Source organism: Pipra filicauda, unplaced genomic scaffold, assembly GCF_003945595.2.
Source record: "Pipra filicauda isolate LSUMZ 115617 unplaced genomic scaffold, ASM394559v2 scaffold406_size631624_pilon, whole genome shotgun sequence".
In the NCBI taxonomy this organism is placed as follows: Eukaryota; Metazoa; Chordata; class Aves; order Passeriformes; family Pipridae; genus Pipra; species Pipra filicauda.
The window spans coordinates 3234-28701 of NW_024104539.1; the positions used below are offsets into that span (position 1 = coordinate 3234).

At 56.2% G+C, this 25468-nt stretch overlaps 1 protein-coding gene across 6 annotated transcripts in view; it reads left to right on the plus strand.

Annotated features, from left to right (window-relative positions):
- Positions 1-632: 632 nt before the first annotated feature.
- Positions 633-25468, plus strand: part of LOC113994649 (D-glucuronyl C5-epimerase) — a 48826-nt gene continuing 23990 nt past the window's right edge. The window contains exons 1-16 of one of the 6 annotated variants that reach the window (XM_039385342.1): positions 633-648; positions 2904-3005; positions 5091-5220; positions 5736-5886; positions 6404-6614; positions 7220-8370; positions 9404-9579; positions 10135-10317; positions 10784-10916; positions 11162-11286; positions 11527-11613; positions 12471-12548; positions 12969-13093; positions 13600-13684; positions 13878-13977; positions 14079-14245. In XM_039385342.1, the coding sequence (XP_039241276.1) occupies positions 5101-5220; positions 5736-5886; positions 6404-6614; positions 7220-8370; positions 9404-9579; positions 10135-10317; positions 10784-10916; positions 11162-11286; positions 11527-11613; positions 12471-12548; positions 12969-13093; positions 13600-13684; positions 13878-13977; positions 14079-14245 (2892 nt within the window). In that variant the 5' untranslated portion in view covers positions 633-648; positions 2904-3005; positions 5091-5100. Of the gene's footprint in view, positions 649-2903; positions 3006-4059; positions 4276-4304; positions 4314-5090; positions 5221-5735; positions 5887-6403; positions 6615-7219; positions 8371-9403; positions 9580-10134; positions 10318-10783; positions 10917-11161; positions 11287-11526; positions 11614-12470; positions 12549-12968; positions 13094-13599; positions 13685-13877; positions 13978-14078; positions 14246-16769; positions 16842-21841; positions 22052-25468 lie in introns of those variants that run through there. The other 5 variants (XM_039385341.1, XM_039385340.1, XM_039385343.1 and 2 more) reach the window with 5 other exon arrangements.

Sequence of the window (25468 nt, forward strand, 5' to 3'; positions counted from 1 at the left end):
AAAAGGTGGGAGGGCAAAGTGTGAATGAAATATTCTGTCAAAAGCATTCACTTGCAAGTTGGATTTTGATGTTTTTCAGCTCGAAAAAGCCCGTTTTCTCCCCCACATGGGGCTTGTGGAGCAGGAAATTTATGAGTTGTGAGTATTGTAAAGAATATATTCACAAATCATGGGATGCTGGAATGGTTTGGGTGGGAAGGAGGCCTTAAAATTCATCTCATTCCACCTCCTTGCACGGGCAGGGACATTTCCACTATCCCAGGTTGCTCCCAGCCCTGTCCAACCTGGCTTTGGACACTTCTTCCTACTGGGATTTTTTCCTTGGGCTGGTTCTGTTGCCTCTTTACTCAAAATAGGAGCTTTGACTTGGGATTTTCCAGGCCTTCCAAGCAAAATGCTTTGACAAATTTCCCTCCTTCCACCCCAGGGTTTTTTTTAGGAGTTTGCCTAAATTTGAGCCTCCCAAATTCCACGTGATGATGATGAGTCTCCTTGTTCCAAGGAGCTGCAAGGCCTGATGTGATTGGAGTTGGGGTTTGTGTTTGGCAGAGGATGGGGAAAAATCCTTCCATTGAGATCCAAGGCCAAAGGAGGAGCAGCAGCTCCTGGAATAAATGGGAATGAAAACTATCAAACACCTGATTTAAGGTGAGTTTAAATATTAAGAATGTTGCAGTAAATTATCCATCAAAAATACAGTTTTTGGCCAATTTTTCATATAATTTCAACCTAAAGATGGTTTTGCCACTTCCCATATAATTTAAATATTAAAACACAATTCAGTTATGGTTGGCTGCAGTTTGTGGGATTAAAAAGTGATCTCCTTCCTCCCCTCTGGAGATTCCTGCTGGATCCCATGGGAAGAACTTTCCCTGGCACACCAACAACCCACACCCTGAGCAACAGGACCTTCTCCAAACCAGGAGGATGTGAAGGAAGGCATCCCTTGCACATTCCCAATGTTCATTAGGGCATAAAAGTGTGGATTTCAGGAGCAGCATGGAAGGAACAGAGTGAGATGGAGAATTCCTGCATTATTCATCCATTCAGGAATTCAGGGTTATCCTCTAGAGAAACAAAACTAATGGATTGTCTGCAAATATGGAGATGATAAAAGATTCCAGGAAGGTGATCCAAGGGCTGGAGCCCCTCTGGAGCCAGGCTGGGAGAGCTGGGAATGTTCACCTGGAGAAGAGAAGGCTCCAGGGAGAGCTGAGAGCCCCTTCCAGAGCCTAAAGGGACTCCAGGAGAGCTGGAGAGGGACTGGGGACAAGGGATGGAGGGACAGGACACAGGGAATGGCTTCCCAGTGCCAGAGAGCAGGGAGAGATGGGAGATTGGGAAGGAATTCCTGGCTGGGAGGGTGGGGAGATGCTGGAATGGAATTCCCAGAGAAGCTGTGGCTGCCCCTGGATCCCTGGAAGTGTCCAAGGCCAGGTTGGACGGGGCTTGGAGCAACCTGGGCTAGTGGAAGGTGTCCCTGCCCGTGGCAGGAGATTAAAATGAGATCGTCTTCAGGGTCCCTTCCCACCCATCTGGGATTCTCCAATGATCCAGGTGAGTGCATCCCCTGCTCCTCTGACACTCCCAGGGACTCACAACTTAAAAACCTCTTTAAATCCTCATTTTCAGCCCCTCCAAACCCTCCCTGTGGGAGCAGCTGGGGAAGGACCCTCCTGCCCTTCCTCCCCCTCATGGTCCCATCGATGCTGCTCTGCTTCAAAACATCCAAAAAAAATCCTGCAAACATGGAAAACACCCCAATGCTCCAAAAATCTCCTCCTTCTCCACCCTCACCATCCCTGATGCTCCAAAGTGTCCCAGATGTTTGTGGGGAACAAGCCTGGCCACTCCAAACTGGCTGCTCCAAAGAGGAAAACGAGGTTCTCCATCAGGGAATTAAGGGATTTAGGGGGAGATCCTTGAGGAATGTCCTTAAAAAAAAAAAAAAAGGAATGGTAAATATCCCAATTAATATTTCCACCGAATAATTAAATATATTTCCATGAAATATAATTATAATCACTTAATGATCAGTTAATTTCACGAGGAATCATTAGAATAATTTTGTGATTATGTTCAGCAAAAGCACAAGGTGCAAAGTCTTGGCATTTTAGTATCAAGTAAAGAAAATAATTTAAATTTAATATTTAATATTTAATATTTATTTAATTAATAGGAAATTTAAATCAAATATCTAATGAAAAAAATATCTTTCTAAGCCACTTTTTGTGCCAGAACCAGGGAATTACAGAAGTGTCACATCCAGGTGCTGCTCGATGGATCTGAGAAATCCCTTCTTTTGTTGTTGGTGTTTGACATGAAAAGCTTTAATGGGAACAACTGAAACCTTTAAAAGGGGCCTCGTGTCCCTGGCACCTCATTTTGGGAAAAATCCTTTCGTTGAGATCCAAGGCCAAAGGAGGAGCAGCAGCTCCTGGAATAAATGGGAAGGAAAAGTATCAAACACCTGATTTAAGGTGAGTTTAAATATTGAGAATGTTGCAGTAAATGATCCTTCAAAAACAGATTTTTTGCCAATTTTTCATATAATTTCAACCTAAAGATGGTTTTGCCACTTCCCATATAATTTAAATATTAAAACACAATTCAATTATGGTTGACTGCAGTTTGTGGGATTAAAAAATGATTATTTTTTATTTATTTTAAGGGAAGAGATGGAGCAGAGCCCTCAAATCCTGATGGGTTTGGGTTTTTTTTTAACGTGGGAGAGACACTAAATTGTCCTGGGGAAGAATTATTTAGACAATTCTGAGATTATTTAGATTTTAAGCCATATTAGCAATTGATTTCTATTTTACTTATTGATTTCTATTTTATGTATTGATTTCTATTTTACTTTTTGATTTCTATTTTATTTCTTTATTTCTGTTTTATTTTAGATCCCCAGTGTAGTGGGAACACCCTGAGGACAGAGGGGGTCGTGTCCATCACATCCAGCAGATACTCCAAGGTTTTTCATCTTCTGCTCTCCCCTTTCCCAAGTAAATAATTCCATGACCTTGGACTGTTTAAAAATGAATTTATGCGGGTGGTGAATGAGCAGCTTTGGCTCCAGTCAGGATTTGTGGGATGGATCCCAGGAGGAAAAGGTGGAGAAGGAACACAGAGATCCTGGGAAATGGGGGAGCAGCAGGAAAGGGGGATTGTCCCCCCGTGCCCCTCAGGGGGACCCCCCTGCAGAGCTGCTCCAGCCCTGGGAACAACATCCAAAGGACGTGGAGCTGCTGGAGCAGATCCAGAGGAGGTCATGGAGATACTCCAAGGGCTGGAGCCCCTCTGGAGCCAGGCTGGGAGAGCTGGGAATGTTCACCTGGAGAAGAGAAGGCTCCAGGGAGAGCTGAGAGCCCCTGGCAGGGCCTAAAGGGGCTCCAGGAGAGCTGGAGAGGGACTGGGGACAAGGGATGGAGGGACAGGACACAGGGAATGGCTTCCCACTGCCAGAGGGCAGGGATGGATGGGATAGTGGGAAGGAATTCCTGGCTGGGAGGGTGGGGAGGCCCTGGAATAGAATTCCCAGAGAAGCTGTGGCTGCCCCTGGATCCCTGGGAGTGTCCAAGGCCAGCTTGGACGGGGCTTGGAGCAACCTGGGCTGGTGGAAGGTGTCCCTGCCCATCCAGGATCTGGATAATGTTTAAGGTCCCTCCCAGCCCAAACCACTCCAGGATTCCCTGGGATCAGGTCGGAGCAGCACAGGCCCTGCTCCCTGGGCTGTGTGTCCATGGGGGAGCTGAGCCATCCCTGCCCTTCCCGTGCAGCCAGGGGGGGAATTTGCTCCAAAGCTCAGCCAACTTCCCAAGAAACAAGCAGGCAGGGAGAGGGAGGGAGTTTTCCAGCCGGAATCAGCTGCCTCAGCTCCAGCTCTGCCTCTGCACAACCCTCTCCTGCCTTCCCTGCCCGGCGCTCCGTGACAGCGGCGGCGGAGCAGGAATGTTTTACTACCTGGTTTCTGGTCCTGACATTCCCATGGCAACCTCCTCCCCCAGAGGAGTCCCAGTTTAGAGCTGCACAAGCAGGATCTGTTCAGGAAGGAATAAAGGTGGCAGTATGGAAAAGACACTTCCCCGTGTGTTCCTGACGGGCCGTGAATGGCGACGGAAGCGCCGCTGGATCCCAGGCCGTGTGGGTTTGGCAGGACACGCTTCCCAAGGGCAGGGGGCTCAGTGGGGCAAGGAATGTGAAATCAAGGACACTGCAGGAGGAACATCCAAGAGCTGGGATCAGCTGGAAGAGCCAGGATGCAGCAGGGACCTGGTGTGTGGCTGTAGGACAGGAGGGACAACGGGAATGAGGTGGGAGAGGGCTGGGAGTGACCAGTGTGGGCAGGAGTTGTGCCTTGTCCCAGCTGTACATCCCAAATCTGATCCATCCCTGCCTGTCCTCCTCGGGAACACCATATCCCTCTGGCAGGCCCCCTCTGGTGTCCCCAGGAGCCATTTGGGGTGAACAGAAGGGGTTGGGTCACACCTTTGGGGCTGGAAAAAGGCTCGTTGAACGTGGCAGCTCCATGTGGATTTTCCTTTGGTTTCCCGAGATAACGAGGTCCTACAGTAATTTGGGACTGTTGGGGGGCTGCTGCAGGATCTGATGTGAGCATGGGGGATTTGAGGAATTGTGGAGGTCTGGAAAAGGAGATGGAGGGGGGACAGAGGGTGGGAAGGCAAGGAGGGAGCAGGAGGAGGGAGGTGAGGACAATCCAGGGAGGAGAGGGAAGGGGAGGGAGGGATGAGCACCTGTGGAGAGCAAAGATTCCCATCTCCCTGCTCTGGTTTTGCTGGCAAAAGGAAGCCCCAAATCACAAAATCTTACTGCCATCACCCTCCTTCCAGCCCAGCTCGGCAGAGGAGCAGCATCTCCCTGTCCCTGGGAGCTGAAGGACTCTGGGAATGGGTCAGTCTGGGAAACCGGGCTCTCCGGGCCCAGATTTCCCTAATTTTGAGAGCCCAGTTTCCCAGAGAGCAGCCCCTGCTCCGCTCAGCAGCACGGGGCTGGAGGGGCTGGAAGCACGGCAGGAGCACGGACAAGGCGGATTTGGAGGGATGCAGGGCTTGGAATGTCGCCTCCTGCAGGTGCAGCACCATGGGCACGGCGGGAGACGCCGAGTGGCTGCGCTGGGTGACGAAGCAGTTCGGGAGCATCGCCGGGAAGGACAAGGAAATCAGCCTGGAAGAGTTCAAAAGTGCCCTGCAAGTGAAGGAGGTGAGGGGTCCCCCCGGGGATGGGCCGTGGGGGTCCTGCCCCAGGACAGCACCCAGCTCTGCCCCAGGAGGGGACCGAGGGAAAATCCAGCTTAAAAATGGGACTGTGCAGTGTTCATGGGGTTAGAGAATCCGGGGATGGTTTGGGAAGGAAGGACCCTGAAGGTCTCTCCTCATTATACCCCATACAGGGATAAAACCTGCTCCAGGGAAAGGTGTCTCTGCCCACGGCAGGGGGTTGGAACGAGGTGCCAGAGGGCAGGGTTAGGTGGGATATTGGGAAGGAATTCTTCCCTGAGAGGGTGGTGAAGGACTGGAATGAAATTCCAAGGGAAGCTGTGGCTACCCCTGGATCCCTGGAAGCATCCAAGGCCAGGCTGGGGCAACCTGCTGTGGTGGAAGGTGTCCCTGCCCATGGGAGGGGGTGGAACAAGATGAGCTTTAGGGTCCTTCCAAGCCAGGCATTCCAGGATCCCGTGACTTGGGATCATCCCAGCTCCCGTGGTGCTCCCACAGTCCTTCTTTGCCGAGAGGTTCTTCGCCCTGTTCGACGCCGACGGCAGCGGCACCATCAGCCTGGAGGAGCTGCTGAGGGCCCTGAGGCTGCTCGTGCACGGGGACCAGCGGGACAAGCTCAGCTTCCTCTTCCAGGTCTACGACGTGGACGGTGAGACGAGGGAAAACACACTGAGCCGTGTTTCTTTGGGATAAAGTTGGGATTTGGAAGGTGGGAGGGCTCTGCTCTGAGCAGAGCCAAGGGCTGGCGGGGGGTCTGCGCTGCTGGAGCTTCGTGTCTGTCTGGGATCATCATTCCATGGTGAGAACATCAAAAATCCGTCTGAAAGGCAGCAATTCAATTGGCCACGTGTCAGGAATTCCCATGGAGTGCTTTCACCCTCAGCCATGGAGAGGAGTGGGCTCTGCTCCGCTCAAACACCAACTCCCCATCCCGGTTTCATGGACCTGGAGGATCATTTTGGTTGGAACAGCCCTTTGAGATCGAGCCCAAGCTCCCCCAGCACTGCCAAGGCCACCACTAACCACGTGCCCAAGTGCCACATCCACAGGGCTTTCAAACCCCTCCAGGGGGTGGGGACCCCACCCCTGCCCTGGGCAGGTTGTTCCACTGCCCGACCCCCCTTTCCACGAAGGAATTTTGCCCAGTGTCCAACGTGCCCCCCCAGGCAGCGGCTCCATCGAGGCGGAGGAGCTGCAGCTGGTGCTGCGCTGGTGCCTCCGGGAGAGCTCCGTGTCCCTGCCCGAGGAGCGCCTGGGGGACCTCACCAGGGCCCTCCTGGAGGCGGCTGACAGGGACCACAGCGGCTCCATCACCTTCCCGGAGCTCCGGGAGCAGCTCGAGGCCTTCCCAGAGCTCATGGAGAACCTGACCATCAGGTGGGACCCTCCGGCTGGGAGTACCCCCAGGGAGCACCTTTGTCCTCCTGCCTGGAGGAAAACTGGGGGATTTCTGCTCCTGTCGAGACTCTTGGGGGGGGGCAAACTGGGCAGGGCTTGGCTGGCACTGGGAGCAACTTGGGAGCCTTGGGCTTGGATGCAGGGATGGTGTTGGGATGGGGGTTTGGATGTTGGGATGGGTGCTGGGATGGTGTTGAAATGGGTGCAGGGATAATGCCAAGCCAGGTGCTGGTCTTGGATTCAGGGATGGGTGAGGGGTTGGTGTTGGGGTTTGGGATTGTGCTGGGATGGGCGTGGGACTTGGATACAGGGGTGAGTGCAGGGATGATGCCACAGGTCTGGATGCAGGAATGGTGCTGGGATGGATGCAGGGATAGTGCTGAGATGGATGCAGGGATGATGCTGGGATGGATGCAGGGATGGATTTGGGATGGATGTAGGGCTGATGCCACACTGGATGCTGGGCTGGGATGCAGGGATGGGTGCTGGGGTGGTGCAGGGGTGCCCCCATGCTGGTGCCAGCCCGGCACACGCCCGCCCCAGCTCCCCCTTCCCCGGAAGGCAGCTCCACTCCTTTCTCCCAGTGCCGCCAGTTGGCTGAAGCCCCCGGAGCCCCCGGAGCGGCCCCGCCCGCGCTGCCTGTCCCGGGGCTACTGGTACAACCACCGGGGCCAGCTGGGCTGCCTGGGGGGCTTCGCCGCCCTCAACCTGCTGCTCTTCACCCTGGCGGCCCTGCGGCACCGCGGGCTCGGCCCCGCGATCATGGTGGCCCGGGGCTGCGGGCAGGGGCTCAACCTCGACTGTGCCCTCCTGGCTGTGAGTGCGGGGCACGGGCACGGGGAGGGGTTTAGGACTGTGGGGGGCCCGGGAGGGATGAGGGTCTGCTGGGAGTCCAGGAGGGATGTTGCCCCCAACATTTCCAGTTGCCCCCCCAGCATCTCCACATGCCCCTGGTATCTCCCAGTGCTCCCAGACCCTCCCCTTGCCCCCTGGTATCTCCTACTACCCCCAACGTCTCCCACTGTCCCCTGGTATCTCCCATTGCTCCCCAATATTTCCCGTTGCCTCCACCACTTCCAGGTGCCCCTGGCATCTCCAATTACCCCAAATATCTCCCGTTACCCCCTGGCATCTCCAATTACCCCAAACATCTCCCATTGCTCCCCAGCCTCTCCCATTGCCCCCAACAGCTCTAATTGCTTCCAGCACCTCCAATCATCCCCAAAATCTCCCACTGCCCCCTGGCATCTCCAGTTACACCCAACATCTCTCATTGCTCCCAACAACTCCACTTGCCCCTGGCATCTCCCGTTTCTCCCCAGCACCTCCCGTTGCCCCTCTGCTATTTCTCATTGCCCCCCCAGCATCTCCTGCTGCCACTGCCACCTCCAAATGCCCCCCACATCTCTCATCGTCCCCTGGCACCTCCCATCACCCCCTGCTATCCCTCACTGCCTCCCAACACCTCCCATTGCCCCCAAGTGCCCCTGGCATGCCCAATTTTCCCCTGGCACCTCCCGTTGCCCCCCTGGTATCTCCACGCGCCCCCAACACCCCTCCCTTTGTCCCCCCGGCCCGGAGGTGCCGATGCTGCGGCGGTGCCTGACCTGGCTCCGCTCCACGGCCGCGGCCGAGGCGCTGCCCCTGGACCAGCCCGTGCAGTGCCACCAGCTCGTGGGGTACGTGGTGCTGGCCCTGGGGGCCGCTCACAGCGGGGCTCACATCGCCCACCTCGGTGAGTGCCGGCGCTGCGGCGGGGGGACCTCGGCCACCGCGGGGGAGCGGGCAGAGGGTGGGGGGAGTGCTCCCGTCCCGGGGGGATGGAGATATCCCGGGGGGATGGAGGTATCCCAGGGATACGTGTCCTGGGGGATGCCCGTATCCCAGAGGGATGCCCGTATCCCAGAGGGATGCAGATGTCTCGGGGAAGGGAGCTGATGTTCGGGGGGGATGCTCCTGTCCTGGAGGGGGGTGGATATCCCAGGGAAGGGATGCTCGTGTCCCGGGGGGTGCACATGTCCCAGGAGGGGGATGCGAGCCCAGGAGAGGGGGTGCCCATGCCGAGGGGGGCTGCGAGGGTACAAGCAGGGCGCGGGCAGGGTGTGGGCAGGGCACAGGCAGGGTGTGGGCAGGAGCAGCAGCGGCGGGCGCGGCGGTGCCGCACAGTCTGTGATCCCCCTCTAGTGGTTCCCAGCCCGGCAGCCAAAGGGCTCCCGCTCCCCCCGCGCTGCTCCCGGGTGGCGTCTGGCACCCACAGCTCCGCACCCCAAAACCCTACACCCCCCAGCAGCCATAGCCCTGCACCCCAAAACCCTACACCCCCCAGCACCCCATAGCCCTGCACCCCAAAACCCTACACCCGCCAGCACCCCATAACCCTGCACCCTTCAACCCTGCAACCCCCCCCCGCAGCCCTGCACCCCAAAACCCTGCACCCCACAGCCTTGCAACCCCTCGCCCAGTCCTGCACCCCTCAGCCTTGCACCCCCAGCACCCTCCAGTCCTGCACTCCCAAGCCCCCCATTGCCCTGTACCCCCCACCCCGTCACCCCCCAGCCTCCCCAGCCCGCGGTGGGTGCCAGGGCTGCCCACCCCCCTCAGGGGAGCAGCTCTGCCCCCCCTGCCCACCCTCCCGCACGATCCCCCGGCACAGGACGCCCCGGTGCCCCCGGGACACGACACCGAGCCCGGGAAGGGGGTCAGGAGAGGGGGAACGGGGCATTCCCACGGTGTCCGGGTGAAACCAGTGTCCCTGTGTGTGCCCCCAGCCCGGCTGGCACAGCGGGACGGGGGTCCTGCCCTGCTCGAGTCGCTGCTGTGGGCACGGCCCGGGGGGGGCGGCGTTGGGGGCACAGCCCCCCAGACCGGGCTGGCCCTGCTGGCGCTGCTGCTCGCCATGGGCACCTTCTCCAGCCCCTGCGTCCGGCGCCGCGGCCACTTCGAGGTGGGAAGGGGAAAACCGCGGTGGGTGGGGTGGGGGCACCAGGGGGAGGGTCCCGTGGGTGGGTGGGTGGATGGGTGGGTGCCCATCCAGGGGCTGCCCCGCGAGGAGGGGGAGCTGGGCTGGTGCAGTGCCCCCGACATCCCCTGGACACTCCCCAGATTTGCAGGTTTGGGGTTTCTGGGCTTTTCTCCCCGGATGGGATAAGAGGGAAGGTGGGACAATAGGAATGGCTTCACACTGGCAGAGGGCAGGGTTGGATGGGATATTGGGAAGGAATTCTCAGCAGTGAGGGTGGGGAGGCCCTGGAATAGAATTCCCAGAGAAGCTGTGGCTGCCCCTGGATCCCTGGAAGTGTCCAAGGCCAGGTTGGAGCAAGCTGGGCTAGTGGAAGGTGTCCCTGCCCAACCAGGACCTGGATAATGTTTAAGCTCCCTTCCCACACAGAACATTCCATGATTCATTTGCCTTTTCCCCCCGGGATGCCCTGGCACAGCCTCACCACGAGGCACAGTTTGGCTCCACCACGTTCCCTGTGCCCCCATTCCCTGCCCACAGGTTTTCTACTGGACCCACCTCTCCTACATCTCCGTCTGGACCCTCCTCATCCTCCATGGCCCCTACTTCTGGAAGTGGTTCTTGGTTCCTGGCTCCCTGTTTGTGCTGGAGAAGGTTCTGGGCTGGGCCTGGCGCCGGGCGGGGGGGCTGCACATCGTGGAGGTCAACCTGCTCCCCTCCAAGGTGTGCACCCAGAGCTCCTCTGGGGAGAGCAGGAATAACCCAGTAAACCAAGAGTTTCCATGGAAAACTGGGGGTTTGGGTGGTTTAGGTTTGCAGGGAGAGGTGAAAGAAATTTCTTCGTTTTCGAGCCGTTGTTTATTTAATTGAGAATTTTTGCCGATTTTTCAAGTTCAAAACCACCCAAAGTCGTGGAACAACTGGAGCCAAAATGAAAACTGCCCAGATTCTTAAGTTTGCCAAAAAACCTGTTTGAGTCCAGCCTGAACTGGGACTGTTGTTCAACACAAAGTGGGCAGAGAACAGGGGAATAAACCCCCTTTTAGGTCCAACCTGGGAGCCCGTCTTGTGTCAGCCACTGCTTAAACTGGGAGACACAGCCCGGGGGTTCAGCTGCACAGGGACCCCCTGGGCACACCAGCCAGTGTCCTCTGGATGCTCCAGCTTTCCTGCTCCCCTCCTCCTCCAGGTGACTCACCTGGTGATCCAGAGACCTCCGTCCTTCCACTTCAAACCCGGGGACTACGTGTACCTGAACGTCCCGGCCATCGCCTCCTACGAGTGGCACCCCTTCTCCATCAGCAGCGCCCCCGAGCAGCCAGGTGGGAGCACAGCCTTCCCAATTTCCCATCCCTGGGGTGTTTTGCATCACTAGAATGATGTTTTGCATCCCTGGGCTGATGTTTTGCATCACCAGGGTGATGTTTTGCCAGCTTGGAGCAGCCTGGTCCCGTGGGAGGTGTCCCTGCCCCTGTGGCAGCAGGTGGCACTGGATGGGTTTTAAGGTCCCTTCCAAGCCAAAGCATTCCAAGATTTCGAGCACCCTCTTCTCTGTTTGATCCCACAGAGACCCTCTGGCTGCACATCAGGTCTCTGGGCCAGTGGACCAACAGGCTGTACGAGTACTTCCAGCAGCTGGAATCGCCCAGCCCGGAGCCGAATCCGCCCGGGAGGAGCCGGAGCTGGGCACAGGTCGGTGGGACTGGGATCAGCTCTGGGCAAACCCAGCAAAGCAGCACAGACTGCTGGATGGGAGTCTGGGCTGGATGTGGAGTGGATCCCTGGGGTGCTGGGTTATCCCTCGGGATGCACATTCCCTGCACGGTGCTTGCCCAGCCCTGGGGGATTTGGTGTCCCACCGCCCTGCTGACCCTGCTGGAGGGACACCCCCTGGGAGCATCCCAGCAGTGATTCCTGCCCTTTGTTTTCCAGGAAGGCTCGGTGGCCTCTGGCAGGGATGGATCTGTCCAGCTGACGGCGTTCAGAGCCACTGTCCCGGGACAGGACCCGGAGAGGGGGGTGAGCACTGAGCCCAGCCCGGGGCAGGGAGGGGGCTCTGCCCCATCCACAGCCAGGAGCAACCTGGAGAAACCAGCCCAGAGCTTCTTTAAGGGATCCTTCAAACAGAACCCCTCGGGTGTGCCCAGGGCCCTGCCAGGACACCAAGAGCCTCCACTGGTGGCTTTATCAGGATGTTGATCCCTCCAGGCTGGAGGAGCAGCCACAGGGGGGTTAGATTGGATACTGGATATCAGGAAGGAATTCCTGGCTGGGAGGGTGGGGAGGCCCTGGCACAGGTTGCCCAGAGAAGTTGTGGCTGCCCCTGGATCCCTGGAAGTGTCCAAGGCCAGGTTGGAGCAACCTGGGCTAGTGGAAGGTGTCCCTGCCCGTGGCAGGGGGTGGAATAAGATGGACTTTTATGTCCCTTCCAGCCCAAAGCATTCCATGATTCCATGATAACAGATCTGCTCCTGTCCGTCCCTGGATGAGCAGAGGTGCCCCGTGGCTGCTCCCACTGCCTGAGCCAGCACAGTCACTGCAAACCCCTCATTCCCCCCAGCTCATGTGGGAATTGGGATAATTCCCTTTTTATTCAAGATCAAACCCATCTGATCCAGACAACTGGTGACAGATCCCTGGATCCCCGGGGGGGGGATGTTGTGGGACATCTCCCAGGAGCACAGGCTTGGCCCTGGCTCTGACTGAGGGATGGGGCTGGAAGTGTGTGTGCAGCTGGATAACCCAGCTGGGAAAACCCCTGATCCTGGGAACAGGCAGGGTCAGGAGGGGCTGGGCAGGGAGGGGCTGTCACTGCTCTGTGCAGGGAGGGGATGTCCCTGCTCTGTGCAGGGAGGGGATGTCCCTGCTCTGTTCAGGGAGGGGATGTCCCTGCTCTCTGCACCTCACAGGGCTCCACCGGCCCGGGGGAGACTCGGCGGCTCTGCAGCGTCAAGGTGAGGGGCCAGGGCCTTCCCAGGGCTCACCATTCCTGGGGGGACCCACCTGTGGGCCTGAGCACCCCATCCCTGCTCCTGAGCACCCCATCCCTGCTCCTGAGCACCCCATCCCTGCTCCTGGCTGCCCCATCCCTGGTCCTGAGCACCCCATCCCTGTTCCTGACAGCCCCATCCCTGTTCCCAGCCATCCCATCCATGTGTCCCCAGGTATGGATGGTCCCATGTGGGGCTGATCCCAACCCTGCCCTGCTGGAGCCTTCCTGCTCCTCCCCACCCCTCATCCTCTTCCTTTGCTCCCACAAAACTCCCCCAGAGCCCCCAAATTCCACCTGCAATGCCCTTTGTGCTCTATCCCTGCTCTTCCCCTCAGGCTGGGAGTCGTTCCAGCCCCTGTGATCCCTGTGTTCTCTCTCCCAGTGCTTCCTGGATGGTCCCTACGGGACCCCGACGCGGCGGATCTTCCTGTCGGAACACGCCGTGCTCATCGGGGCCGGGATCGGGATCACCCCCTTCGCCTCCATCCTGCAGAGCATCATGTACAGGTGGGTGTCCCTGCAGCTCAGGGTGCCCCTGGAGATCTGGGAGCTTCCCAGAACGGCCCTGGCTGGATTTGGGAAGCACCAGGTGATGTTCAGCCAGAAAGACCTGTCCTTCGACACCCTTCGGGGTCCTGCTCGCTTCCAACCTCGGCACTCGGTTCCCAGACCCCCAGGGGGGTCCTCTCTTGGTGCCAGGATTTTCCCTGGGGGGGCAGGAAGGGACAGGAAGGGACATCCTGGGGCAGAAAAGGGACAGAGAGGGGCAGGAAGCACAGGAAAGAGCAGGAAGGGGCAGGAAAGGGAAGGCAGGGGCAGGAAGGTGCAGGAGTGGACAGGCAGGGGCAAAAAGGGACAGGAAAGGACAGAAAGGGGCAGAGAGGGACAGGAAAGGGCAGGAAGGAGCAGGAAAGGGCAGGAAGGGGCAGGAAGGGGCAGAAAGGGGCAGGAAGGGGCAGGAAGGGGCAAGAAGGAGCAGGAAGGGGCAGGAAGGGCTGTATCCACGTGCGCAGGTACCGCCGGCGGAGGCAGAGCTGCCCCAGCTGCCACCATTCCTGGTGTGAGGAGCTGCGGGACCAGGACATGACTCTCAGGAAGGTAGGAATGGGAGCAGGAGCACGTGGAGGGGATGTGGGATCCAGGTGTGCCCTGGGGTGGGGCAGGAGGGTGCAGAGCCCACGGGCATCCCTCCCATCCGGGAGGTTTGGGCAGGGCATGGCCGGGTTTGGTGGCCAGATTTGGTCCCTGTGCTGCTTCCACCTCCGGAGCAGAGGCTGCCCTGCCCTTCCAGGTGGATTTCATCTGGATAAACCGGGATCAGAAGCACTTCGAGTGGTTCCTCAGCCTCCTGAGCAAGCTGGAAAGGGAGCAGGCGGAGCTGGAGCCGGGAGGTGAGCGGGAGGCAGGGCCAGCATTCCCGGGACATCCCCCATCCATCCCGGTGCCGGGGTGCGGGTCCGCGGTGCCAGCCGGGCTCCCCTGGCACCCCCAGGGCGGTTCCTGGAGCTCCACCTGTACATGACCTCGGCCCTGGCGAGGAGCGACGTGAAGGCCCTGGGGCTGCAGGTGGCGCTGGATCTGCTGGCGGCCAAGGAAAAGCGGGATTCCATCACCGGGCTGCGCACGCGGACACAGCCCGGCCGGCCCGACTGGGGCAAGGTGGGCACCGGGACACGTCCCAAAACTGTCCCGGGGGAAGGGGAACCAGGGATAGACCCCTCTGGGTGCGCTGGGACGTCCAGATCCAGGACAGGGAGTGCCAGGGGGGCACAGGGAGCCTGAGCTGTGCCAAGGCAGGCAGGGATCAGGAATCAGGGAATGGGTTGGGGTGGAAAGGACCGTAAAGATCCGTAAGATCCTTAAAGGTTCCAACCCCCTAATCCAGCCCAGGGATCACAGAACCGTGGAATGGGTTGGAAAGGACCTTAAAGATCATCCTGTTTCACCCCCTAATCCGACCCAGGAATCATAAATCATGGAATGGGTTGGGTTGGAAAGGACCTTAAAGATCATCCCATTCCAACCCCCTGACCCATCCCAGGGTCATAAACTATGGAATGGGTTGGGGTGGGAGGAGCATTAAGGATCATCTCATTCCGACCCCCTAATCCACCCCAGGGATCATAAATCATGGAATGGGTTGGAAAGGACCTTAAAGATCACCTTGTTCCAAGCCCTAATCAGGCCCAGGGATCATAAGCCATGGAATGGGTTGGTCTGGGAGGGACCCTCTAATCCGGCCCCCAATCCCCTGGGTCCAGCCAGCACTCCCTCTCCCCCTTCCCCCTGTGCTCCAGGTGTTTGGGAAGGTGGCCCAGGAGCAGGTTGGGAAGGTCCAGGTGTTCTTCTGTGGCTCCCCAGCCCTGGCCAAGGTCATCCGGGGGCACTGCGAGCGCTTCGGCTTCCGCTTCTCCAGGGAAAACTTCTGAGCCGGGGCCTTCCCGCCCTGCCAGGCCTGCCCAGGGATGGCACTGGGGCTTGGAGCTGCTCCATCAGGGCTGGGAAGAGGGGGGATGCACGGTGGGATGGGCCAGGGGGATGTGGGATGGAGGGGCGGGATCCTGGAGCCGGGTGGGATGTGGAGATGGGGGTCCTGGAGCAGCCACGGTGGGGTGGAGGGGGAGAACCAGGGTCCCAGGGATTTGGGATGGCAGGGATGGGTCCTGTGTCACCTGGCAGGGATTTGGGATGGCAGGGATGGGTCCTGTGTCACCTGGCAGGGATTTGGGATGGCTGGGATGGGTCCTGTGTCACCTGGCAGGGACCTGGGATGGTTCGGGATTCCCCCCACAGGAGGGCACTGCAGCCCCGGGAACAGCTCCAGGCGGCCCCTCGGGAATGGGGCTGCGCTCCCGGGACCCCCCGGATCCCTGCTGGACCCCCCCGGGTCCTCTGGGACCCCCCGATCCCATCCCTTATCCCGGGGCAGCTCCGGCTGCTCCTTCCTGGGAGGCACCGAACGTTGTTCTGCAAAGACAAATAATTTGGCAGCTCCTCCATCCCATCCCTCCCCACCCCCTCCCACCCCATGTCACCGGGGACAACCAGGAACAAGACAATAATTAGGGAATCCTGGAATGGTTGGAGTTGGAAGGACCTTAAATCCCCTCCAGTTCCACCCAGGGACACCTTCCACTAGCCCAGGTTGCTCCAAGCCCCGTCCAACCTGGCCTTGGACACTTCCAGGGATCCAGGGGCAGCCACAGCTTCTCTGGGAATTCCACCCCAGCCCCTCCCCGCCCTCCCAGCCAGGAATTCCTTCCCACTATCCCATCTTTCCCTGCCCTCTGGCAGTGGAAGCCATTCCCTGTGTCCTGTCCCTCCATCCCTTGTCCCGAGTAAAACCACAGAGGAAATCGGGCACTCGGTGTTAACTCGGGGGTTGTTCCATCGCTCGCGTCCTTTGGGAGCCCTCTGGACTCATGGAATGGTTGGGGCTGGAAAAGCCCTCAGGGATCACCGAGTCCAACCCTAACCCCGATCGTGTCCCCAGGTGCCACATCCACAGGGCTGTTAAACCCCTCCAGGGGTGGGGATCCCCCCCTGCCCCGGGCAGGTTATTCCAACCCCCTTTTCCATCAGGGAATTTCCCGATATTCCCCCTGACCCTCCCCTGGCCCCGCCCCGCCCTCGGGGGCGGCTCCTCGCCGGGCACGCCCCTCTCCCCGCGGCACAACCTCCACCTTTGCGGTGCCGCCGAGCCCCTCCCGCTGCGCTTTCATTCCCGAGTCCCGCTAATTATCGTTAATTAACCCCGGAGCAGACCCGGCCGGGTCACGCGGCTCCTCCGCGCCGCCCACGTGACCACGACATGGGCGGGGCCGCGCGCAGCCAATCGGAGCCCGCCCCTCCCTGAAGCCCCGCCCCCTCAACTCGCGCTCCCCATTGGCCGCCGCCGGGGCCGCGCGCGCCGCGCCCCACCCATCCCCCCCGCCCCGGCGGGTCCGGTGGGAGGCGCAGAGCAGGGACACAGCCCCGGGGTGGGGAGGGAGGCGGCGGCGGGAGCGGCCCCGGTGTCCCCGGTGTGTCCCGCTGGCGGTGCCTCCGCCCTGCCCGGCCCGGCCCCGCCCGGCGCCGCTGTGGCGGTAGCGGCGGCGCCGCGCCGCGCGCTCTCATTGGCCGCCGCCCCGAGCGCGCGCCGCCCACCGTGCGCTCCCATTGGCCGCGGCCCGCCCGGGCGGGGCCCGGCGCGGCCCCTCCGTGCGCCCCCGCTGCCCCGCGCGGGGGTTCCGCCGCACGACAGGGCCCGGCGCAGGTACCGAGCGGGGCGGGAGAGACCGGGATAAACCGGGACGGAACGGGACAGGGCCCGCGGCCAGCGGGCTGGGGACGGCAGGGAGGGGTGAGCGGGCTCAGCCCGCGCCGGCGGGGCTGGGCTGGGCTGGGCTGGGGTGAGAGCTGGGTATGGGGGAATAGGGGCTGGGAATGCCGGCCCTGGAATGGGGGAATGGGGGATATGCGGTGCGGGAATAGGGACTGGGAAAATACGGTCCGTGGGGCTGGGGGATGTGGGAATATGGGCCATGGAAAGTGGGAATACAGGCTGTGAGATATGGGAATATAAACTGTGAAATGTGGGAATACAGCCTGTAGGGTACGGGAGTATGGACTGGGAAAATACGGGCTGGGGGATACGGGAATATGGGCGGTGGGAATATGGGGTGTGGGGTGCAGGAGTATGAGCCTTTGGATGTGGGAATATGGGCCCTGGGATGTGGGAATCCAGGCTGTGGTGCTGAGGAACTCCCAGGACCCTTCCAGCCTGAGTCCTGCCTGGAAAACCCCCAATCCAGGGGGATCCAAAGTCCAGGGGGAGTAAATGGGGATCACTGAGGGCTCCCAGTCCTGGAAAATCCCGGTGTGTGCTATTCCAAGGGGTTCTCTGGCCTCAGCCCTGGAATGGGGGTATTCCTGGGACATGGGTTGTGTTACTGGGATAATCCTGGAATGGTTTGAGTGGGAAGGGACCTCAAAGCCCATCCAGTGCTGTGGGCAGGGACACCTTCCCTATTCCCAGGCTGCTCCAATCCCTGGGTATCCCTATGGAAGAGTTTGGAGGGGCTGCCCCTGCTCAGCTCTGGGGTGCCTGTGCTCCATCCCGGTGTTTTCCATGGATTTGTGTCTCACTGAGGCCTCAGGGATCACAGATCCCACCTGGAGGCTCTCCCAGGCTCAGGATGTTCCTTGGAATGTTGTCCTGGTCCTTAATTTTCCACTGGGAGCTCCAGGGCTGTCCGACCAAGCCTTGGAACTTCCATCTGGGAGAACAGGAGTTTTCCAGGTGCCTCTGGAACGTGCAGAGTGATTCCACCTGTTTGTGGGAAGGATCCAGGTGAGGTTGTGGCTGCTGGGACAGGTGGATTGATTTGTTTGGGAGCTCTGGGAATTTTGTGTGGGATCAGTGAGTCCTGAACGGGATTTAATTCCAAGATGTCGCCTGTATGTGGGTTTTTTTTGGAATTCACTCCCTCTGGAACAGCAGGAAGAGGAGAAAACCTGATGATCCTCCTGCCAGGGAGGGGGAAAATTCCAGTAATATCGATTTTTCCTACCAGGGAAGGGGAGAATCCAGATAATCCCAATTCTGGGAAGAGCTGAGTGAGGGCTGGGAGGAGGAGAACATTCCAGGATTTGATGGACTCCACTCCTTCCAGGGCACAGACCTGTGGAAAACAGGGAGAAATCCCATAATTAGTGGGATTTTTGGCCCTTTCTTGCCCCAGGAAGTCACAAATAGGACGAGTTTATGCTGCAATTCCTGAGGGATTTGGGCTTCCAAGTGCTGCCCATCCCAAAAAAGCTCAGGAGGATCCAGGATAGTGGGATTATCATTCCAGTTTTTGGCTAAAAATCTTCCTCTTGCACGTTCCCAGGCAGGGGAAGAGGCTCATTTTCCACCCAGGAATGTCCATTCCAGCTCTGCCTGTTGGAATCGGGGAAGTGCAGCCCAAAAACGTGGGAATTTCTCAATGGATTTTATTATTTTCCCATCAGGAATTGGAGCCCTTTGGCTTTTCCAGCAGCCACAGGAGCTACCAGTGGTTCCGAGTTCTCCTGGATAAAACTCTCCAGGGATTAAAAAAAAAGGGATTTTAAGGCCATTTTGTGCTTCCCAACTCGGCCAGATGGGAAAAGGCTGAACAATATTTCATTGGTCCACGTCCTGCTGGGGTTTTCTTTGGAAAAGTTGGGAAGTGGGGCTGGAATCCTGCCCTTTGTGGGTTAAAAGGCTTTATTTTCCCCCCAGTGACCCTTGGAATACGGTTGGGAATCGATAAATAAAGTCAAGGTCAGAGGAATTTTGCTGATCCAGGTGTTTTTTGGACCTTTTCCACAAACTTCCATGATTATTTTGGCTTCCCAGCTCCTGGAATGGCTCTGTGCTCTCCCAGGGAAGGGAGACTTGATTTCATAGGGAATAATTGAAGCATTTTTGGGTGGCAGCTTCAGGAAAACGGGGAAAAATGTGGGAAAAATACCCCCAAACACCATCTTAGGGCTGTGATCCCACGGGAGCAGGAACAGGGGATCCTCAAAGTGCTGTTTTGGGGGCTTTTCCCTCATTTTTGGTGGATTCCTCCAGTTTTTCTCTGTTCCTGGCACGTGGCCCTTCAGGTGGTGCCTCCTTTAACTTTCCATGGGTTAATCACGGAATCCTGGAATGCTTTGGGCTGGAAGGACCTTGAAGATGATCCAGTTCCATGGGCAGGGAGACTTCCACTGGGAACAAGAGGGTTTCCTTCAGGAAAACAGGGAAAATATTGGGAAAGAAACCCCAAAATGCCTTTTTTGGGCTGTGATCCCCCTGGAGAAGGAGCAGGGGGTCATGGAATCCTGGAATGCTTCGGGTTGGAAGGACCTTAAAGATGATCCAGTTGCATGGGCAGGGACACCTCCCACTGCCTCCCTTTGGAATGGTTTTTAAAAGTATCCCAGAAATCCTGGCTGGGGCTGCTCCGTTGGTGTCCCACGGCCCTGGGATGACTGGAGGCCCAGGAAAAGGGGAAGCTGGAGCTGGCAGGAATTCTCTGTAGGACAAATGTCCCCAGGTAATTCCTCTCCCATTTTTGGTCCTGAATCCCCAGTTTTCCAGCAGGAAAACAAGTCGTGGCTGGTGCACGTCCTGCAGGAAATTAGATTTTCCTTCAAGAAAATAGGGAAAATGTGGGAAAAATACCCCCAAACACCATCTTAGGGCTGTGATCCCACTGGAGCAGGAGCAGGGGATCCTCAAAGTGCTTCTTTGGGGCTTTTTCCTTCATTTTTGGTGGATTTCTCCTGGTTTTTGCTGTTCCGGATCTCGGTTCCTTCGGAAAGGGAATAATGAGCTGGATTTCTCTGAGGTTCCAATAAATTGGCTCTGTTTCTCTGGACTTTTAATTGAGCTGGAAGATGAAAAGGAATCTTCTCATGGAGTTAATTTAACGGGTTCTTTGGGGTTTAATGATGGAATTTTCCCGTCGGAGCCGCAGTCGGAACTTCCCGAGCCGGTTCCTGCCGGATTCAAAGGGAGTTGACTCATCCCTGAGCTTTGTGAGCAGCCCTGAGGTGGCAGAGGATGTTCCCCTTTCCCACTGTTGCCATTTTGGGATTTTCCGACGCTCCCGAGTAAAATTTGGGAATTAAAGCAACGAGCAGACCCGGAAAACTTAGCAGTGATCCCGCAGAATTTCCTCCCAGACCACAGGAAGCTGGGTTTGAAATGGGAATGTTGAGATGGGAATATTGGAGGGGATAAAATGCATGGAAATGAGATCCTTGGAAAGAAAGCTCCCTGCTAATTCCAAAGGAAAGGAGCTTTTCCCTGGTGTCTCCTCCCCAGTCTGGCACCTTTTCTTCCCCCCCTCGTTCATATTGTTTGTGGTTTTGGAGTTAAACTTCAGCTGATTTGGGAAATTTGGGGTTAAGAAGGTGGAATATGGCAGGGAAGAGTTTTAAAAATCAGGAATTGTGCACGTGGTTTCATAGAATCCTGGAATCCTGGAATGGTTTGGGTTGGAAGGGGCCTTAAAGCTCATCTTGTTCCAACCTTCCACTATCCCAGGTTGCTCCAAGCCCTGCCCAGCGTGGCCTGGAACACTTCCAGGGATGGGATGTTTGGATTGGGATTGAGGGATTGGATCAAGAAGCAAAGTGTTGGATGAGGCTCACCTGATCCCAGGGTTTCCATGCCTGGTAGGATCCAGTGATTCCATTTGGGATGTCCCTGGAGAAGGGGCTGGGGAGGTGCCACAGCACCAGCTCTGGTTCAGGGGGGTGGTTCCCTGTGTTTCCTGGGATTTGGGGCTCATCCAGAGTCTCCCAAACACCAGGGAAGGAGCAGAGGGGAGGGGAGGGAGCATGGAATGACCCTGAGTTGGTGGGAGAGCTCTGGACCTTCTGTGGTGGGACAAGGAAGGTCCTTGTCCCTTGCCTTTGGAAGTGGCTCCATTCAGGCTCAGGCTCAGTCCTTGTCTTGCCATGGAAAGCAAAATCTCTTCCATGCGTTCTGTGGGGTTTTCCATGCGTTCTGTGGGGTTTTCCATGCATTCTGTAGGGTTTTCCATGCGTTCTGTGGGGTTTTCCATGCATTCTGTGGGGTTTTCCATGCATTCTGTAGGGTTTTCCATGCATTCTGTAGGATTTTCCATGCGTTCTGTGGGGTTTTCCATGCGTTCTGTGGGGTTTTCCATGCATTCTGTAGGGTTTTCCATGCATTCTGTGGGGTTTTCCATGCGTTCTGTAGGGTTTTCCATGCGTTCTGTGGGGTTTTCCATGCATTCTGTGGGGTTTTCCATGCGTTCTGTGGGGTTTTCCATGCATTCTGTGGGGTTTTCCATGCATTCTGTAGGGTTTTCCATGCATTCTGTAGGATTTTCCATGCGTTCTGTGGGGTTTTCCATGCATTCTGTAGGGTTTTCCATGCATTCTGTAGGGTTTTCCATGCGTTCTGTGGGGTTTTCCATGCATTCTGTGGGGTTTTCCATGCATTCTGTGGGGTTTTCCATGCATTCTGTGGGGTTTTCCATGCATTCTGTAGGGTTTTCCATGCGTTCTGTGGGGTTTTCCATGCGTTCTGTGGGGTTTTCCTTGTGTCTGTAGGTTTTCCTTGTGTCTGTAGGGTTTTCCATGTTTTCTGTAGGGTTCAGCCCAGGCTGTGTCTCTGAGGGACCTTGGGAGTGTCCCCAAGCTCTGGGAATGGGGCTCAGGGCAAATCCCTGCTCTGGAACTGAACTTCCAGTCCATCCAGTGTGTCCAAATGTGCTGGGATCGGCGGGATTGGAGGAATTCTCCTTGAGGAAACCTCTGGAGACACCTGGACCTTCCTTCTGGAAGGTTGTGGAGCTCTCCCTGAGGAGTTTGGAGGCAACTGAGCAACAATTTTCCATGAAATCCTAGCCTGTGCCGTGCCTTCCCACTTCCATGGGCACGGGGGGTTATTCCAGAGCTCGGATGCAGCGAATCCTTGGCGGCCGAGCAAAGTAGGTCAGTTCTTTGGGAATGCTGTGATTAATTTATAAATGCCATTTTTTTCCTGGAGGAGATGGAGATCCAGGTGGATCCCAGTGCTCCTCCTCCTGCCACAGCAAAGTGATGCTTCCCGGGAAAAGAAGAGGAGCCGGGAAGGAGGGAAAGGATTATTTTTAAGCCCTTCTGGAGCTTTTCCTTGAACGTGAAATGGTTGGGTTTTTTTTCCCCTTGAACATGAGATGGGTTTAGAAGAGCAAATCCTGCCTGGAATGTAACGATTCCAAAGCCTTGGCAGATGGGGAATTTGTTTCCAAACACCAAGTGTTGGAGCTGTTTGAAGCCTGGTTTTGAGGATGAGCAGCACTCGGGAATGTTCACATGAAGCCTTCCCAGAACTGGAGGTTTAAAGGAACAGTTTCCTCAGGAAAAGGGAGGAATGAGGGAAAGATAACCCTTTCTTATTTGGGGAAAATGGCAAGAGTAACACTTGGAGAATTTCTTTGGAATATATGGAAAATAATGGGGGGGGAAAGGAGGGTCACTCATGGGCTGGTGTTCACTGAGGGGGGATGGGGAAGGACGTGGAGCTGCTGGAGCAAATCCAGAGGTTCCCATGGAGCTGCTCCAAGGGCTGGAGCCTCTCTGCTCTGGAGCCAGGCTGGGAGAACTGGGAATGTCCAGCTTGGAGAAAGGAAGGCTCCAGGGAGAGCTGAGAGCCCCTTGCGGGGCCTAAAGGGGCTCCAGGAGAGCTGGAGAGGGACTGGGGACAAGGGATGGAGGGACAGGACACAGGGAATGGCTTCCCACTGCCAGAGGGCAGGGAGAGATGGGATATTGGGAAGGAATTCTTGGCTCTGAGGCAGAGGAGGTGCTGGAATGGAATTCCCAGAGAAGCTGTGGCTGCCCCTGGATCCCTGGAAGTGTCCAAGGCCAGGCTGGAGCAACCTGGGCTAGTGGGAGGTGTCCCTGCCCATGGCAGGGGGTGGCACTGGATGGGCTTTAAGGTCCCTTCCCACCCAAACATTCCAAGATTCCATGGTTTGGCAGGGAATTCCCTCACCTTTGCCAGGCAGTCCCAAAAGCCTTGGAACACTTGTCGATGGGATTGGGATCAGCTCCTTGCTGAGAGCTGGGAAAGAACAGGTGGGAGTTCAAGATGTGCTTTGGGATTTAAACTCCCAAAATTTGGATTTAACACGTGCCAGGTGCTTCCCTGGAGTGTCCTGGATCTTATTGCCACGAGATGTTCCACTAAGGAACATTTTTATCCCTGGAGGGGCAGTTTGTTCCCACTCTGGACAGGATTTTTTTGTGTCCCTCTTGGTGTAACTCGGGAAAAATGGGTCCTGATCCCCATCCAGTCCTTAAACCCTCATTTAATCCTTGAACTGCAGCAAAAGGCAAATACTGGGGGGCCTTATTTCTTGGAATGTTCCGTTGGAAAAGGTGGATTTATCGTTACATTTCAGCTGAGTGGGGCTGGGAATGGCAGGGAAAAGCAGCAGGGAATGTTTTAGGTCAGACAGAGGCTTTGCCAGTCCTGGGCTTTCTTGGAAAGGTGACTCTTGGATCAGTGTCCAGGAACAGCCCGAGTTTCTTGGGATTCACGGCCTGTAAAATTTATGGAATAATAAATATGCAAATGGGCTGCTGCCAGTGTGGAACTGGGGCAGGGATCTGGGCTGGCTCACAATTCCCTCTCCTCCAGGAGGGAGCTTTAGCAGCTTCCCACCTTTTGAAGGATCTGATTCTCAAGTCTTTTCCCTAAATACCTTTTTTTAACCTATTAAAAAAAAGGCTGGAAAAAGGGAAACTTTGGGATCATTTGCAGAAGCACTGGTTTGAATTTTTAAAGGGCTTAGTGATGCTGCATTTCCCTGGCACCAAATTCCACGTGTGTTTTTAAGGGAAGTGTCAGGAGCCCACAGCTGGATCTTTTTAGTGCTGGAAAACTAAATATTCAAGCCCTGAACTTCCAGGTTTTCCCTCTCCATGTTCTCACAGCTCCCAGGATTTTTGGATTTCCAGGCTCCCACCCATCCCAGATTCTCCTTGGGCCTTAAATCCACTTGTTTCATTCCAAAAACCTGTTTTATAGATGTTTTTAACTGATTTCAATGAGAAATAGAACTGTCAATTCCTCCTTTCCATAGTGTGGGAACAGCTGGGTTTTCCCTGCCATGGATTGTGGAGTTCCAGGTTCTCCTCCAGGATTTTTCCAGTCCAAGGTGCACCCACAGCTCATGGATTTGCTTGGACATGGATGCTGGACTTGATCCTTGCTGTCACAGCTACTTTAAAATGCCCTTTTGTAACATTCCAGTGAAACATTTTGTGCTCCAGGAGAACCATTAACCCGGAAAATCCCTTTTTTCCCCCTCATTAAATCCGACTCAAACTGGTCCTACTGGTTTCCACTGGAGCAAATACTGATTATCCTTGGGATACACTGAATTTTAATACTCACAGGATTCCTAACAAGCTTGGCAGGGAATTCCAAATTTTACCGCCGCTCCTCCAAGATTTTTCCCAGGGAATTCCGATTAAATCCAAGGAGCTTTTTTAATTTTCTGGGCAAAATATTGCAGCCTAAAAGATCTCCAAGGGAGCCCTTGGCCTGACTCTGTGCCCTTGTGTGCCCTCGTTCCAGCTGCTCTGACTGACAGTTGTGCACATTCCCCTGGAACAGCTTCCCAAACTGGAAACACCCCCGGGCTCTGCAGGGAGCTCCTTTATTCCCTGCTTTTTTGCAGGTTTATTCCCTGCTTTTTTGCAGGTTTATTCCCTGCTTTTTTGCAGGTTTATTCCCTGCTTTTTTGCAGGTTTATTCCCTGGGTTTGTGCAGGTTTATTCCCTGCTTTTTTGCAGGTTTATTCCCTGCTTTTTTGCAGGTTTATTCCCTGCTTTTTTGCAGGTTTATTCCCTGATTTTTTGCAGGTTTATTCCCTGTTTTTTTGCAGGTTTATTCCCTGTTTTTTTGCAGGTTTATTCCCTGATTTTTTGCAGGTTTATTCCCTGTTTTTTTGCAGGTTTATTCCCTGGTTTTTTGGAAGGGCTCATAATTCCAACCAGGATGGCAAATGAGGCACCAGGAAAAGCAGTGCTGGGAATGTCCCCTCTGGGAGCTTTGCCAGCAGCCCAAACATCATCCAAAATGGGAAAAGCTTGGATTTTTATGGGAGTGTCTCTGCAGGGTGCACCTAAAACTTTGGACTAACCTGGAATTCCGCTCTTTTCCAGCCTTGCCCTGCTCTTGGAAAGGCTGTGCCTCCCCAGGCAGCTCCAAAGAGTCCTTTTTTCATCAAAAATTCAATTTAAGAGTCAAAAATTTATTTAAAAAGGGAACACTCGTTGCAACCCTCGGGTGCTTTCATTGTTTTTTAGGATCCTTTATTCCCAGGGGGTTTTATAAAGGATGACCCTGGGTCCAGA